Source organism: Rattus norvegicus, chromosome 2, assembly GCF_036323735.1.
Source record: "Rattus norvegicus strain BN/NHsdMcwi chromosome 2, GRCr8, whole genome shotgun sequence".
NCBI classification, from domain to species: domain Eukaryota; kingdom Metazoa; phylum Chordata; class Mammalia; order Rodentia; family Muridae; genus Rattus; species Rattus norvegicus.
Genome location: NC_086020.1, coordinates 37,532,376 through 37,546,047, shown reverse-complemented (window position 1 = coordinate 37,546,047; position 13,672 = coordinate 37,532,376). Strand labels below are relative to the sequence as shown.

Sequence of the window (13,672 nt, the reverse complement as noted above, 5' to 3'; positions counted from 1 at the left end):
ATCCTGGTGTCATACCTAGTGAAGCCTCCAGACCCTGCAACCAGTCTCAAACCTTTTGCCTACTAATCGTTCTGACTAAACATTAAAGCAAAAAGAAAAGACATCCTTAAGTCAAGGTTAAAGTTAATTCTCAAAGTAGTAACCTTCCTCTACTCAAAGGATGAACAAGCTGAGAAAGAACTTAGGAAATGACACCCTTCACAATAGTCCCAAATAACATAAAATATCTCCATGTGACTGTAACCAAGCAAGTGACAGATGTGTATGGCAAGAACTTCACGTCTCGGAAGAAAGAAATTGAAGAAGACCTCAGAAGATGGAAAGACCTCCCATGCTCATGGATTGGCAGGATTAATATAGTAAAAATGGCCATTTTGCCAAAAGCAATCTACAGATTCAATGCAATCCCCATCAAAATTCCAACTCAATTCTTTATCGAGATAGAAAGAGCAATTTGCAAATTCATTTGGAATAACAAAAAAATCAGGACAGTGAAAACTATCCTCAACAGTAAAAGAACTTCTTGGGGAATCACCATCCCTGACCTCAAGCAGTATTACAGAGCAATAGTGATTTAAAAACAAACAAAACTGTGTGGTATTGGTACAAAGACAGATAGATCACTGGAATAGAATTGAAACCCAGAAATGAACCCACACACCTATGGTCACTTGATCTTTGACAAAGAAGCTAAAACCATCCAATGGAAAAAAGACAGCATTTTCAACAAATGGTGCTGGTTCAACTGGAGTGAAGGTCAGCATGTAGAAGAATGCAAATGGACCCATTCTTATCACCCTGTACAAAGTTTAAGTTCAAGTGGATCAAGGACCTTCACATCAAACCAGATACACTCAAACTAATAGAAGAAAAAGTGGAGAAGAATCTCGAACACACGGGCACTGGAGAAAATTTCCTGAAGAGAACATCAATGGCTTATGCTCTAAGATCAAGAATCGACCAATGGGACCTCATAAAACTGCAAAGCTTCTATAAGGCAAAGGACACTGTCATTAGGACAACCAACAGATTGGGAAAAGATCTTTATCCATCCTACATCTGAAAAAGAGCTAATATCCAAAATATACAAAGAACTCAAGAAGTTGGACTCCAGAGAGCCAAATAACCCTATTAAAAATGGGGTACAGAGCTAAACAAAGAATTCTCAACTTAAGAATATTAAATGGCTAAGAAGAAGTACCTAAAGAACTGTTCAACATCCTTAGTCATCAGGGAAATGCAAATCAAAACAACCCTCAGATTCCACCTCGTACCTGTCAGAGTGGCTAAGATAAAAAACTCAGGTGACAGCAGATGCTGGTGAGGATGTGAAGAATGAGGAACACTCCTCCATTGTTGGTAGGATTGCAGACTTGTACAGCCACTCTGGAAATCAGTCTGGCAGTTCCTCAGAAAATTGGACATTGAACTACCTGAGGACCCAGCTATACCTCTCCTGGGCAAATACCCAAAAGATGCTCCAACGTATAACAAGGACACATGCTCCACTATGTTCATAGCAGCCTTATTTATAATAGCCAGAAGCTGGAAAGAACCCAGATGCCCTCCCACACAAGAATGGATACAGAAAATATGGTACATCTACACAATGAAGTACTACTCAGCTATCAAAAACAATGACTTTATGAAATTCATAGGCAAATGGAATAAACTAGAAAATATCCTGAGTGAGGTCACTCAATCACGGAAAAACACACTTGGTATGAACTCATTGATAAGTGGATATTAGCCAAAAAGCTCAAATTACCCAAGATGCAATCCACAGACCACAGGAAGCTCAAGAAGAAGGATGACTAAAATGCAGATGCTCCCACTCCTTCTTATAAGGGGGAAAATATTCATAGGAGGGGATATGGAAGCAAAGTTTAGAGCAGCAACTCAAGGGATGGCCATTCAGAGCCTGGCACACATGTGGCCCATATATATATATATATATATATATATATATATATATATATATATATATATATATATATATATATATATATACAGCCACCCAAACTAGATAAGATTGATGAAGCTAAAAACTGCACACGGAAAGAAACTGGATATAGATCTCTCCTGAGAGACACATCCAGAGCATGTCCAATACAGAGGTCAATGCTAGCAGCAAAACACCGGAACTGAGGATAGGACCCCCTTGGGGGGAATTAGAGGAAGGATTGAAAGAGTTGAAGGAGCTTGCAACCCCAGAAAAACAACAATGCCATCCAACCAGAGCTTCCAGGGACTAAACCACTACCCAAAGACTATACATGGACTGACCCAGGGCTCCAACTGCATATGTAGCAGAGAATAGCCTTGTTGGGGCACCAGTGGAAGGGGAGGCCCTTGGGCCTGCCAAGGTTGGACCTCCAGACCAGGGGAATATGGGGGAGGGCAATAAGGGCGATGTATAGGGGGAATACCCGTCTGGAGAAGGGGGAGGGGCAGGAATGGGGGATTATGGATAGGAAATTGGGAAGGGGAATAACCTTTGAAATGTAAGTAAAGAAATATATAATAAAAAATTAAAAAAAAACCAATGGAAACAGGCTAAACAAAAACAAAAACAAAAAAAAAAAACCTTCAAAAAAAAAAGATTATTTGCACATTTTCCCTTGAATTACATCCTTGACTGTCAGTCTTGTGCTCATGTAACAGCTGCACTTGCACTATTAGGGGATCTAGCACCTGGATGTGCCTTTAGCAATCAACCCCACCTTGTGAGCTGAGGCTCACACACAGCACCTCATACCTGCTGTGAGCTGGGGCTCATACCTGCCAAGTGCATGCTCTACCAATCAGCTACTCACACCCTGTCCGGAAAGCATTCCTTCCCAACCTGGTATCCCACTCCTTCTAGCCTGGTATCCCACTTCTTTATTCTATCTCAAAGTGTTTTCTTTTCCTCTTTAAGGCTTGCTCTCTCGACTCCCTACCTTCTGTTGTTCTTTTGTATTAAGAATACTAAAAACATCTCTTCATGCCCCAATTAATTTCCCTGCCTAGTTCCTGTTCACTCTGTAGGTCTCAGCCTGGCTGGCACTTGGTCCAGGCAGCCTTTCTGGTTACAGAGTCTGGTCAGGATGTTCCCCTGAGCTCCCAGACTGCCCCTTAGCACTTAGCAGACTTTATGGTAATTTACTGTTTACTTGTCCTTTCCGACTAGGGGACACTGAAATCCTTAAGGAAAAGTCATATTTCCCCAGCACTTAGAGCAGAGCTTGGCAGGGGATCATGTTGATAAATAATGAAATAAGTGAAGAGAGGGAATAATGAAACTGGAGAAGGGGAAATGAAAAGGTGGCAGGTCAGTCTGGCCCCAGACCCACAGTGCTGGAGCAGAGCTACCCGGCCATCTGGGAGATTCTGCTCCACCATGTTAGGGAGTCTGTTAATCCATTTTCTGATGTCTTCTATGGCAGAATTTTGTGAAGTTTGAATGCTAACAAATATCGTCAGAACATCTAGTGCTAAATACAAAAGACAAGTCCTTACTTTGAGCTTCGAGGCACTGACACCCTTTGAGGTGAGAACTTTAAAATAAACAAGTAGTGACAGACCTGTTGAGCCACCATTGCTACATCTGAGTCAAGTTCATAATCAGTCATGTTTGTTTGAGAGACTTTAACATGCAGTCCTTTGTGCATAATCTCTTTTAGTGAGGGTCAATCCCTTGATTACACTTTTGAGGAGTATTTACAAAATAAACTTTAGAAAAATTTAAATTTGGAAGGTCTTACTATGTAACCCAGGTTGCCCTCAAAATTTAAGATCTGCTTCAGCTTCTCTAGGGGTGTAGAATTATAGAGGCTTCTTAACACATCCAGCTTCAGCATGCATATATATGTATGCATATATATATATGTATGTAAATTGTGCAACAAAGAAGCCTTATGAATCACAATTTAAAAGCCAGCATTAGATAAATTTAGGTATATAAAAATACATGGAAGGATTGCAGCCCTGAAGGTGATAGGAACTCTATATGAAGACCAACAGAGTCAACTAACCTGGACTGGACCTTTGGGGCTCTCAGAGTCTGAACCACCAACCAAAGAGCATACCTGGGCTGGACCTAGGCCTCCCCACACATATATAGCAGATGAGCAGCTTGGTCTTCATGTGGGTCCCGAACAACTGGAGCAGAGGCTGTCTGAAAAGCTGTTACCTGTCAGTGGGATGTGCTCTTCTAGCTGGACTGCCTTGTCTGACCTCAGTGGGAGAGGGAGTGCCTAGATTCACAGAGACTTGATGTTCTTGGGCTGGGGCGGGGGTGGGGGCATATACCTGGGAAGGGATGACACCCTTTCACAGGGGAAGAGGAGGGGGATGGAGGGAGGATTCTGAGAGGAGGTGACTGGGGTGGGGGGACAATGAGTGAGATGTAAAGTGAATTTAAAAAAGCATGAAAATTCTACAGCAGTGTTGGCTATAGTAAAAGCCTTCAAACAATTTACAGAATAGTACTAACCTGATTTTGGAATCTGGTAATGACAAAAATTTTGAATAAGCCATATCGAGGGATATTTTATATACAATGAAATTCATCCAGAGAATAGACTATAACCACCCTGGTATTGCTTATAATATGTTTTTCTACTGCAATCAGGATGCATAATAAGTCTTTGACCTTAAAAAGTATCTGCACTTCTCCAATAGCAGTCTGTCTGCCTTAAGACATCAGTCTTTTTTTCTCAATTATAGTTCTGCATTCTAGAAGTTCACACAAGGGAATTATTCTGTGTACAGTCTCTCATGTCATTTACCAAATACGTCCATGCTGTTGGGTAATCCTGTGTACAACTGAATGGCACTCCACAGCATGCTCATATTCTAAGTGTTAATTTTTGCACTAATTGAGTGCCATCTATGATAGTGACACAGTATTTGAGAGAGGGGTTACACTTTTCTCCATCATGATTCCTAGTGATGCAAGAGACTGAGCTTCCCAGCCATGTCTGAAACTGTGTGTAACATTCTAGTGCAGGGAATGCTTTCTTTTTATGGTTCCAACTGCTACTTTCCTACTGACAGCTGACAGGTCAGTCACACTGCACAACGGTCAACAGCCACACAGCAACTACACAGAATGCTGGAATACCACCCTATCCCCCAGTCCTTAAACCAAGTGGCACCCAACATAGTCTTGGACTGTAATCTTATCTTGACTACGGCTTTTGGCTTCCAAAGAGGGACACTGTAAAATCCAGACTTTTAAGCCTCTAGTCATAAGTAAAAGCATTTTGACTTTGACTGGGTTTGGTACTGAAAATGAAGAATGTGAATGCTTGGGAACCTTAGGGTTAAATAGGTAAATCATAGACTGTTCCCTAACACAGGTGTAAATGCTTCACTCACCCCATACCCCATCCTCTAGAATGTTCTAGAAGGACCCATAGACTCTTTGGTGGCACAGAAGTTACAGTTTCCATCTGTACTCAACTTTGGGTTTGACCACTTGAATGCATTCTGGAAGTTCTTGGTGCTTGATTGGTCATTTACTTCAATTTAATTTGCATTTTAAATAATATGCTCACTATACTCCACAGAGCTAAAAAAGTACCCCTCTGCTTACTATTTATTTACGGGTGGTCTGGTAAAAACTGATGAATCACCTGATACTGAGGTTAGGGCAAAGCAGATGGCTGGGCCACGCAGTTCTAAGGGTGGTCTTACTAATCCACAATATTTCCAGAACAGTCAATGTTAGCAGGGACACACTCTGGTACTGCACTCTGGTTCAGTCTGATTGTTATTTGTGATAATTTTCTCACAGTTATAAAGTAGAAACATGTGCTTTACAGTACTTATGAAGGGCAACTTGATACTGCTTTGTGTCTGTATGCCTGCATGTGGGATTAGTTTTTTGTTTGTTTTGTTTTTCAACACAGGGTTTTGTTGTTGTAAAAATATATAAAATAGAAAAGAGTAACGGTGTCTTTTTCCCCAGCTTGTTCTGCACCTCGGCGCCCAGATATCTGCTAGATATCTTGGCAGAAACACAGCCCAGCTGCACACTTTCCTACACTCAAACCCTCACATAAAAGAACACACAACACAATAATCTTAGATCCAATTGGTAAGAAATAATTGCCCACTTAAACATACAAAGCCCGGTACCATCTATCCCTTGAGAACATTAATAACAGCCTGTAAATACACAGAGCAGAATCTTAACATCACCTGCCATGGCTTCTCCCCTCTCTCCGTCTCCTCTTCTCCTTTCTCTCCCTTAGTCTCCTCCTCTTCCTTCAAACTTCTCTTCCGCCCATCCTTCCTTCTCCTCCAATGACAGGCCTCCTTCTATCCTGTACCTGCCTCACCTGTGACATCATCCTACAGGGTTTCTCTGTGTAGTCCTGGCTGTTCTGGAACTTGCTTTGTAAACTAGACTGGTCCTGAACCCACAGATCTGTCTGCCTCTGCCTCTCGAGTGCCAGAGGTGTATGCCACCACCACCCAGAAGGGCGTTTTGGTTTTTAAATTTATTTTTATTTTTATTTTACATGTTTGGGCATCTTGCCTGCACATATGTTTTTGCACCCACTGTGTGCCTCACACCCATGGAGGCCAGAAGAGGGGTATCAGATCCCTTGAAACTAGAATTACAGACAGCTCTAAGCTGCCATATTGATTGCTTGGTCCTTTAGAAGAGCACAGGTCCTTTAGAAGAGCAGCCAGTGCTCTTAACCATGGAATAAACTCTCCAAACCTGGAGTAAGTGTTCTGATATACCTCCAAGTAATTAAAATACAATATACTATTAAATGTTAGTTACTAAGATATGTCAATTGGAAAAGAGAGATTCTAGCCTACAGAAATGGTATTTCCTGTAAAAGTTTAAAAATTTTCTAGACTAAAGTTTGTAAAAAATCATTTCAGTAACAGCTGAAAAATTATCTACATATCCCACTAAAATATTTAAAATCTTTAATTCTTATAAAAGTAATTTACTGCACAAATTAATATTCACAAATGTTTCACACTAAATGGGCCTCTCTTTAGCTATATAAATTCCCTAATGAATCCCATCTCTTAGAACCACAAGAAAGGATAAGATTTGGTTGTTCATAGAAATTAATCATAGGAAAGATCCATTATATAACCTATTTTACCTGTTTACCAATGGCAAACAAAGGTTTTGAATGAAAGTCAGCGTTGGATTAAGAATTGCTATAATGGGCTCAGCATTTGAGAGCACAGCTGCTTTTCCAGAGGTCCCAGGTTAGGTTCCAAGCACTCAAATAATTGCTCAAAAGCATTTCTTACTCCAGTTCCACAGGATGTGGTACTCTCTCCTATCTCCATAGGTCCTAGGCATGCACATAGCACACATAGATCTATGCAGGCAAACACGCATATACATGAAATAAAATGATTACTTTAAAGAAGATTAAGGTGAGCTGGTCACTAATTTTTATGTGGGAAACATACTAGGTGAAATATAAGGACCTAATGAAATTCATGGTATGTAATTTTATTTTCTACCAATTAGTAATTCTAAACCATTAGAGTCAGAAGTCTAGGTATGCATATTGCTCTCAAAGTATACTGTCTGGACATTCTAGTTCTTTGTTTAGTGAGGTGAGGTAATAAATTAATTAACCTTAACTTTTTTTTCTTTTATTGGATATTTTTTTATTTACTTTTCAAATGTTATTCCCTTTCCTGGTTTCCTGGACATATGCCTCCATCCCATCCCTTTCCCCTCTTTCTCTAAGGGTGTTCCAGATCCCATCCACTCCCTCCCCCTACATTCCTCTATACTGGGGGATCCGACCTCAGCAGGACCAAGGGCTTCTCCTTCCATTGCTGCCCAACAAGGCCATCCTCTCCTACATCTGCAGCTGGAGCCATGGGTCAGTCCATGTATAGTCTTTGGGTAGTGGTTTAGTCCCTGGGAGCTCTGGTTGGTTGGCATTGTTGTTTTTACGGGGTTGCAAGCCCCTCTTTCAGTCCTTCCTCTAATTCCTCTAATGAGGATCCAATTCTCAGTTCAATGGTTTGCTGCTAGCATTTGCCTCTGTATTTGACATGCTCTGGCTCTGGACACAGCTATATCAGGTTCCTGTCAGCATGCACTTCTTAGCTTCATCCATCTTATCTAGTTTTGGTGGCTATATATATGGGCCACATGTGGGGCAGGCTCTGAATGGCCATTCCTTCAGTCTCTGCTCCAAACTTTGCCTCCATATCCCCTCCTATATATAATTTTGTTCCCCCTTTAAAGAAGGACTGACACATCCACACTTTGGTTGTCCTTCTTGAGCTTCATGTGGTCTGTGGATTGTATCCTGGGTAATTCAAGCTTTTGGGCTAATATCCACTTATCAGTGAGTGCATACCATGTGTGTTTTTCTGTGATTGGGTTACCTCACTCACGATGATATTTTCTACTTCCATTTGTTGAAAATGCTATCTTTCTTCTGTTGGATGGTTTTAGCTCCTTTGTCAAAGATCAATGACCGTAGGTGTGTGGGTTCATTTCTGGGTCTTCAGTTCTGTTCCAATAATCTACCTGCCTGACTCTGTACCAATACCATACAGTTTTTATCACTATTGCTCTGTAATACTGCTTGAAGTCAAGGATGGTGATTCCCCCAGAAGTTCTGTTATTGTTAAGTATGGTTTTCGCTATCCTAGGTTTTTTGTTATTCCAAATGAATTTGCAAATTGCTCTTTCTCTCTTGATAAAGAATTGAGTTGGAATTTTGATGGGGATTGCATTGAATCTGTAGATTGCTTTTGGCAAAATGGCCATCTTTCCTATATTCATCCTGCCAATCCATGAGCATGGAAGATCTTTCCATCTTCTGAGATCTTCCTCAATTTCTTTCTTCAGAGATTTGAAGTTCTTGTCATACAGATCTTTTACTTGCTTCATTAAAGTCACACCAAGATATTTTACGTTATTTGGTACTATTGTGAAGGGTGTGGTTTCCCTAATTTCTTTCTCAGCCTGTTATCCTTTGAGTAGAGGAAGGCTACTGATTTGTTTGAGTTAATTTTATATCCAGCCACTTTGCTGAAGTTGTTTATCAGGTTAAGTAGTTCTCTAGTGGAACTTTTGGGGTCGCTTGAGTACACTATCATATCATCTGCAAATAGTGATATTTTGATTTCTTCCCTTCCAATTTGTATCCCTTTGATCTCCTTTTGTTGTCTGATTGCTCCGGCTAGGACTTTGAGTACTATATTGAATAAGTAGGGAGAGAGTGGGCAGCCTTGTCTGGTCCCTTATTTTAGTGGGATTACTTCCAAGTTTTTCTCCATTTAATTTGATGTTAGCTACTGGTTTGCTGTATATGGCTTTTACTATGTTTAGGTATGGGCCTTGAATTCCTGATCTTTCCAGGACTTTTATCATGAAGGGGTGTTGAATTTTGTCAAATGCTTTCTCAGCATCTAATGAAATAATCATGTGGTTTTTATCTTTCAGTTTGTTTATATAATGGATTACGTTGATGGTTTTCTGTATATTAAACCATCCCTGCATGCCTGGGATGTAGCCTACGTGATCATGATGGATGATCGTTTTGATGTGTTCTTGGATTCGATTTGCAAGAATTTTATTTAGTATTTTTGCGTCAATATTCCTAAGGGAAATTGGTCTGAAGTTCTCTTTTTTTGTTGGGTCTTTGTGTGGTTTGTTAGGTATAATAGTAACTGTGGCTTCATAGAAGGAATTTGGTTAGTGCTCTGTCTGTTTCAATTTTGTGGAATAGTTTGGACAGTATTGATATGAGGTCTTCTATGAAGCTCTGATAGAATTCTGCACTGAACCCATCTGGACTTCGACTCTTTTTGGTGGGGAGACTTTTAATAACTGCTTCTATTTCTTTAGGCGTTATGGGGTTGTTTAGATGATTTGTTTGTTCCCAATTTAACTTTGGTACCTGGTATCTGTCTGGAAAATTGTCCTTTTCCTCCAGATTTTCCAGTTTTGTTGAATATAGGCTTTTGTAGTAGGATCTGATGATTTTTCTTTTAATTTCTTCAGATTCTGTTCTTATGTCTCCCTTTTCATTTCTGATTTTCTTAATTTGGATACACTCTCTGTGACCTCTGGTTAGTCTGGCTAAGTAAGGGTTTATCAATCTTGTTGATTTTCTCAAAGAACCAGCTCCTGCTTTTGTTGATTCTTTGTATAATACTTTTCATTTCTACTTGGTTGATTTCAGCTCTGAGTTTGATTATTTCTTGCCTTCTACTCCTCTTGGGTTTATTTATTTCTTTTTGTTCTAGAGCTTTAAGGTGTGCTGTCAAGCTGCTGACAGATGCTCTCTCCTGTTTCCTTTTGCGGGCACTCAGAACTATGAGTTTTTCCTGTTAGTACCGTTTTCATTGTGTCCCATAAGTTTGGGAATGTTGTATCTTCGTTTTCATTATATTCTAAGAAGTCTTTAATTTCTTTCTTTATTTCTTCCTTGACCAAATTGTCATTGAGTAGAGCATTGTTCAACTTCCATGTCTATGTGCCTTTCTGTTATTATTGTTGTTATTGAAGAGCAGTCTTAATGCGTGGTGATTTGATAGGATGCATGGGATTGTTTCTATCTTCCTGTATCTGTTGAGGCTTGTTTTGTGACCAATTATATGGTCAATTTTGGAGAAAGTTCCATGAGGTGCTGAGAAGAAGATATATCCTTTTGTTTTAGGATGGAATGTTCTATAAATATCTGTTAAATCCAATTGGTTCATAACTTCTGTTAGTTTCTCTACATCACTGTTTAATTTCTGTTTCCATGATCTGTCCACTGAGAGTGGGGTGTTGAAGTCTCCTACTATTATCGTGTGAGGTGCAATGTGTGCTTTGAGCTTTAGTAAGGTTTCTTTCATGAATGTAGGTGCCCTTGCATTTGGAGCATAGATATTTAGGATTGAGAGTTCATCTTGGTGGACTTTTCCTTTGATGAATATGAAGTGTCCTTCCTTATCTTTTTTAATGACTCTTGGCTAGAAGTCAATTTTATTTGATATTAGAATGGCAACTACAGCTTCTTTCTTCGGGCCATTTGCTTGGAAAATTGTTTTCCAGCCATTTACTCTGAGGTAGTGCCTGTCTTTGTCTCTGAGGTGTTTTTCCTTCATGCAGCAAAATGCTGGATCCTCTTTAGGTATCCAGTCTGTTAGTTTATGTCTTTTTATTGGGAAATTGAGTCCGTTGATGTTGAGAGATATTAAGGAATAGTCATTCTCACTTCCTGTTATGTTCATTGTTAAAACTGGAATTATGTTTGTGTGTCTCTCTTTTGGTTTCATTTGCAAGGAGATTATATTCTCACTCTTTGTATGGTGCAGTTTCCTTGTATTGGAGTTTTCCATCTATTATCCTTTGTAGGGCTAGATTTGTAGAAATTATTGTGTAAATTTGGTTTTGTTATGGAATATCTTGGTTTCTCCATCTATGTTAATTGAAAGCTTAGCTGGATACAGTCACTTCGGCTGGCATTTGTGTTCTCTTAGAGTCTGTATGACATCTGTCCAGGATCTTCTGGCTTTCATAGTCTCTGGTGAGAAGTCTGCTGTAATTCTTATAAGTCTGCCTTTATATGTCACTTGACCTTTTTCCCTTACTGCGTTTAATATTCTTTCTTTGTCTTGTGCATTTGCTGTTTTAATTATTCTGTAATGGGAGGAATTTCTCTTCTGGTCCAATCTATTTGGAGTTCTGTAGGCTTCTTGTACATTTATGGGCATCTCTTTCTTTAGGTTAGGAAAGTTTTCTTCTATAATTTTGTTGAATATATTTACTGGCCCCTTAAGTTGGGAGTCTTCACTTTCTTCTATACCTATTATCCTTAGGTTTGATCTTCTCATTTTGCCCTGGATTCCTGTATGTTTTGGGCTAGGAGCTTTTTGCGTTTTACATTATCATTGACAGTTGTTTCGATGTTTTCTATGGTGTCTTCTGCCCCTGAGATTCTCTCTTCTATCTCTTGTATTCTGTTAGTAATGCTTGTGTCTACGGCTCCTTGTCTCTTCCTTTGGTTTTCTATATCTCTGGGCTGTCTCCCTTTGTGCTTTCTTTATTGTTTGTATTTCCATTTTCAATTCCTTCACCTGTTTGGTTGTATTTTCTTGTAATTCTTTCCTTGATTTTTGTGTTTCCTCTCTAAGGTCTTTTACTTGTTTACTTGTGCTTTCCTGCGTTTCTCGAAGGGGGTTCTTTATGTCTTTCTTAAAGTCCTCCATCATTATCAAAAAAATGTGATTTCAAATCTAAATCTTGCTTTTCTCATGTGTTTGGATAGCCAGTCTTTTCTTTGCTGGGAGAACTGGGCTCTGATGATGCCAAGTAGTCTTAATTTCTGTTGATTAGGTTCCTGTGCTTGCCTCTAGCCATTGGGTTGTCTCTGGTGTTTGCTTGTCTTCCTGTTTCTGGGAGTGACTTGGCCCTGCTGTAGGCCTCCATGTCATCACTCCTGTAGAACTATTTTCCTGTTTTCTTTCAGCCTTTCCTGAGAACAGGTGCTCTGCTCTCAGCTGTGGTGGTGCTCCTGGAGACTGTCTTCCAGTTCTAGGCACAGGCAGGAATCACCCAGCGGGCACAGTTGGCACCATGAGATTCCCTCTTGTGTCTGGTCTATTGGCAGAGGGTATTCTCCTCTGACTTCTCAGGAGTATCCACACTTCTCTCCCCCATGGGATTTGGGTGCGGGGAGCTGTTTGACCTGATCAGTTTGGTCCTGGGGTCAGACCAGAACTGCAGGTACTGGTGGCTGTCTCTTCCTATATCCCTCTGTCAAGAGGTGCTGTGCATTTTCCCTGTGGGCCGAGGTGTGCAGAGGTGGCAGTCTGTCCTGCGGCCTCAGGATATCTGCACTCCTGGGTGGTCCACTCTCTTCCCCACGGGATTTGGGTGCAGGGAACTCACAAGTAATTTTTATAAATCTATTATAGGAATCATTTTATATATGGCAAATATAGTGATCCCCTCCGAGGGGACACTAAGCATGTGTGTTGTGAATGCTGTTACCATGTGTTGTTTGCTTGTTTTGTTTGTTCATTGCACTGCTGGGAGTGAATATTTTTTGTCTAAATTCTGACCTCGTAAAATTAATTTTTTGTCCTTCTGCTACTGTCTTGACTTAATTTGACAGGTGTATTTGTTTCCTATTTACCATCAACCTAAAGTTTTCTTTTGTTATTATAACTGTAGTGGAGGCAAAGGTGGTGAATTATTGAAACTTCCACTAGTATTTAAAAACGTATATTATAAGGGTAAAAACAATACGAAATAGTTCTGCTGAATTTTAGAAAAATCTAAATTACTTTTAAAATAAAAGAAAAATAAAAAATGACACGATATAGAAAAAAAGTGCAAAGGCTAACAAATTTAGTGCCTATTACTTTGTAACGGAGAAAATAGTAGAGTTTGGTGGATCACACTTGATTGTGTTTTGGGTTTGTTTTGTTTTAATTAATGGGAAAAAACAAGCCGTAGTTTGGGCTCCCTGCTTGGTGTCCTGAATGTGTACATTAACCCACCTTGCCTTTTTTGCTACCTTGCCCCTGACTACATCCTCCTGTTCTGCAGAGGAAGAAGCTGTCCCAGATGGCCCTGTTGCAGAGTACAGGCGAGAAAAGCAGAAGTATGAAGCTTTGAGGAAGCAACAGCCCAAGAAGGGAACTTCCCGAGAGGATCAGGTAACTCAAAGCCAAG

General features: G+C 40.0%; 1 protein-coding gene across 2 annotated transcripts in view; it reads left to right on the top strand.

The window, feature by feature from the left end:
• Cwc27 (CWC27 spliceosome associated cyclophilin) overlaps positions 1-13,672 on the top strand; it is a 211,230-nt gene that overhangs the window by 163,644 nt on the left and 33,914 nt on the right. For both annotated transcript variants that reach the window (NM_001013199.1, XM_017590950.3), the window contains exon 12: positions 13,547-13,656. In NM_001013199.1, coding sequence (NP_001013217.1) covers positions 13,547-13,656 — 110 coding nt within the window. The remainder of the gene's footprint in view (positions 1-13,546; positions 13,657-13,672) is intronic.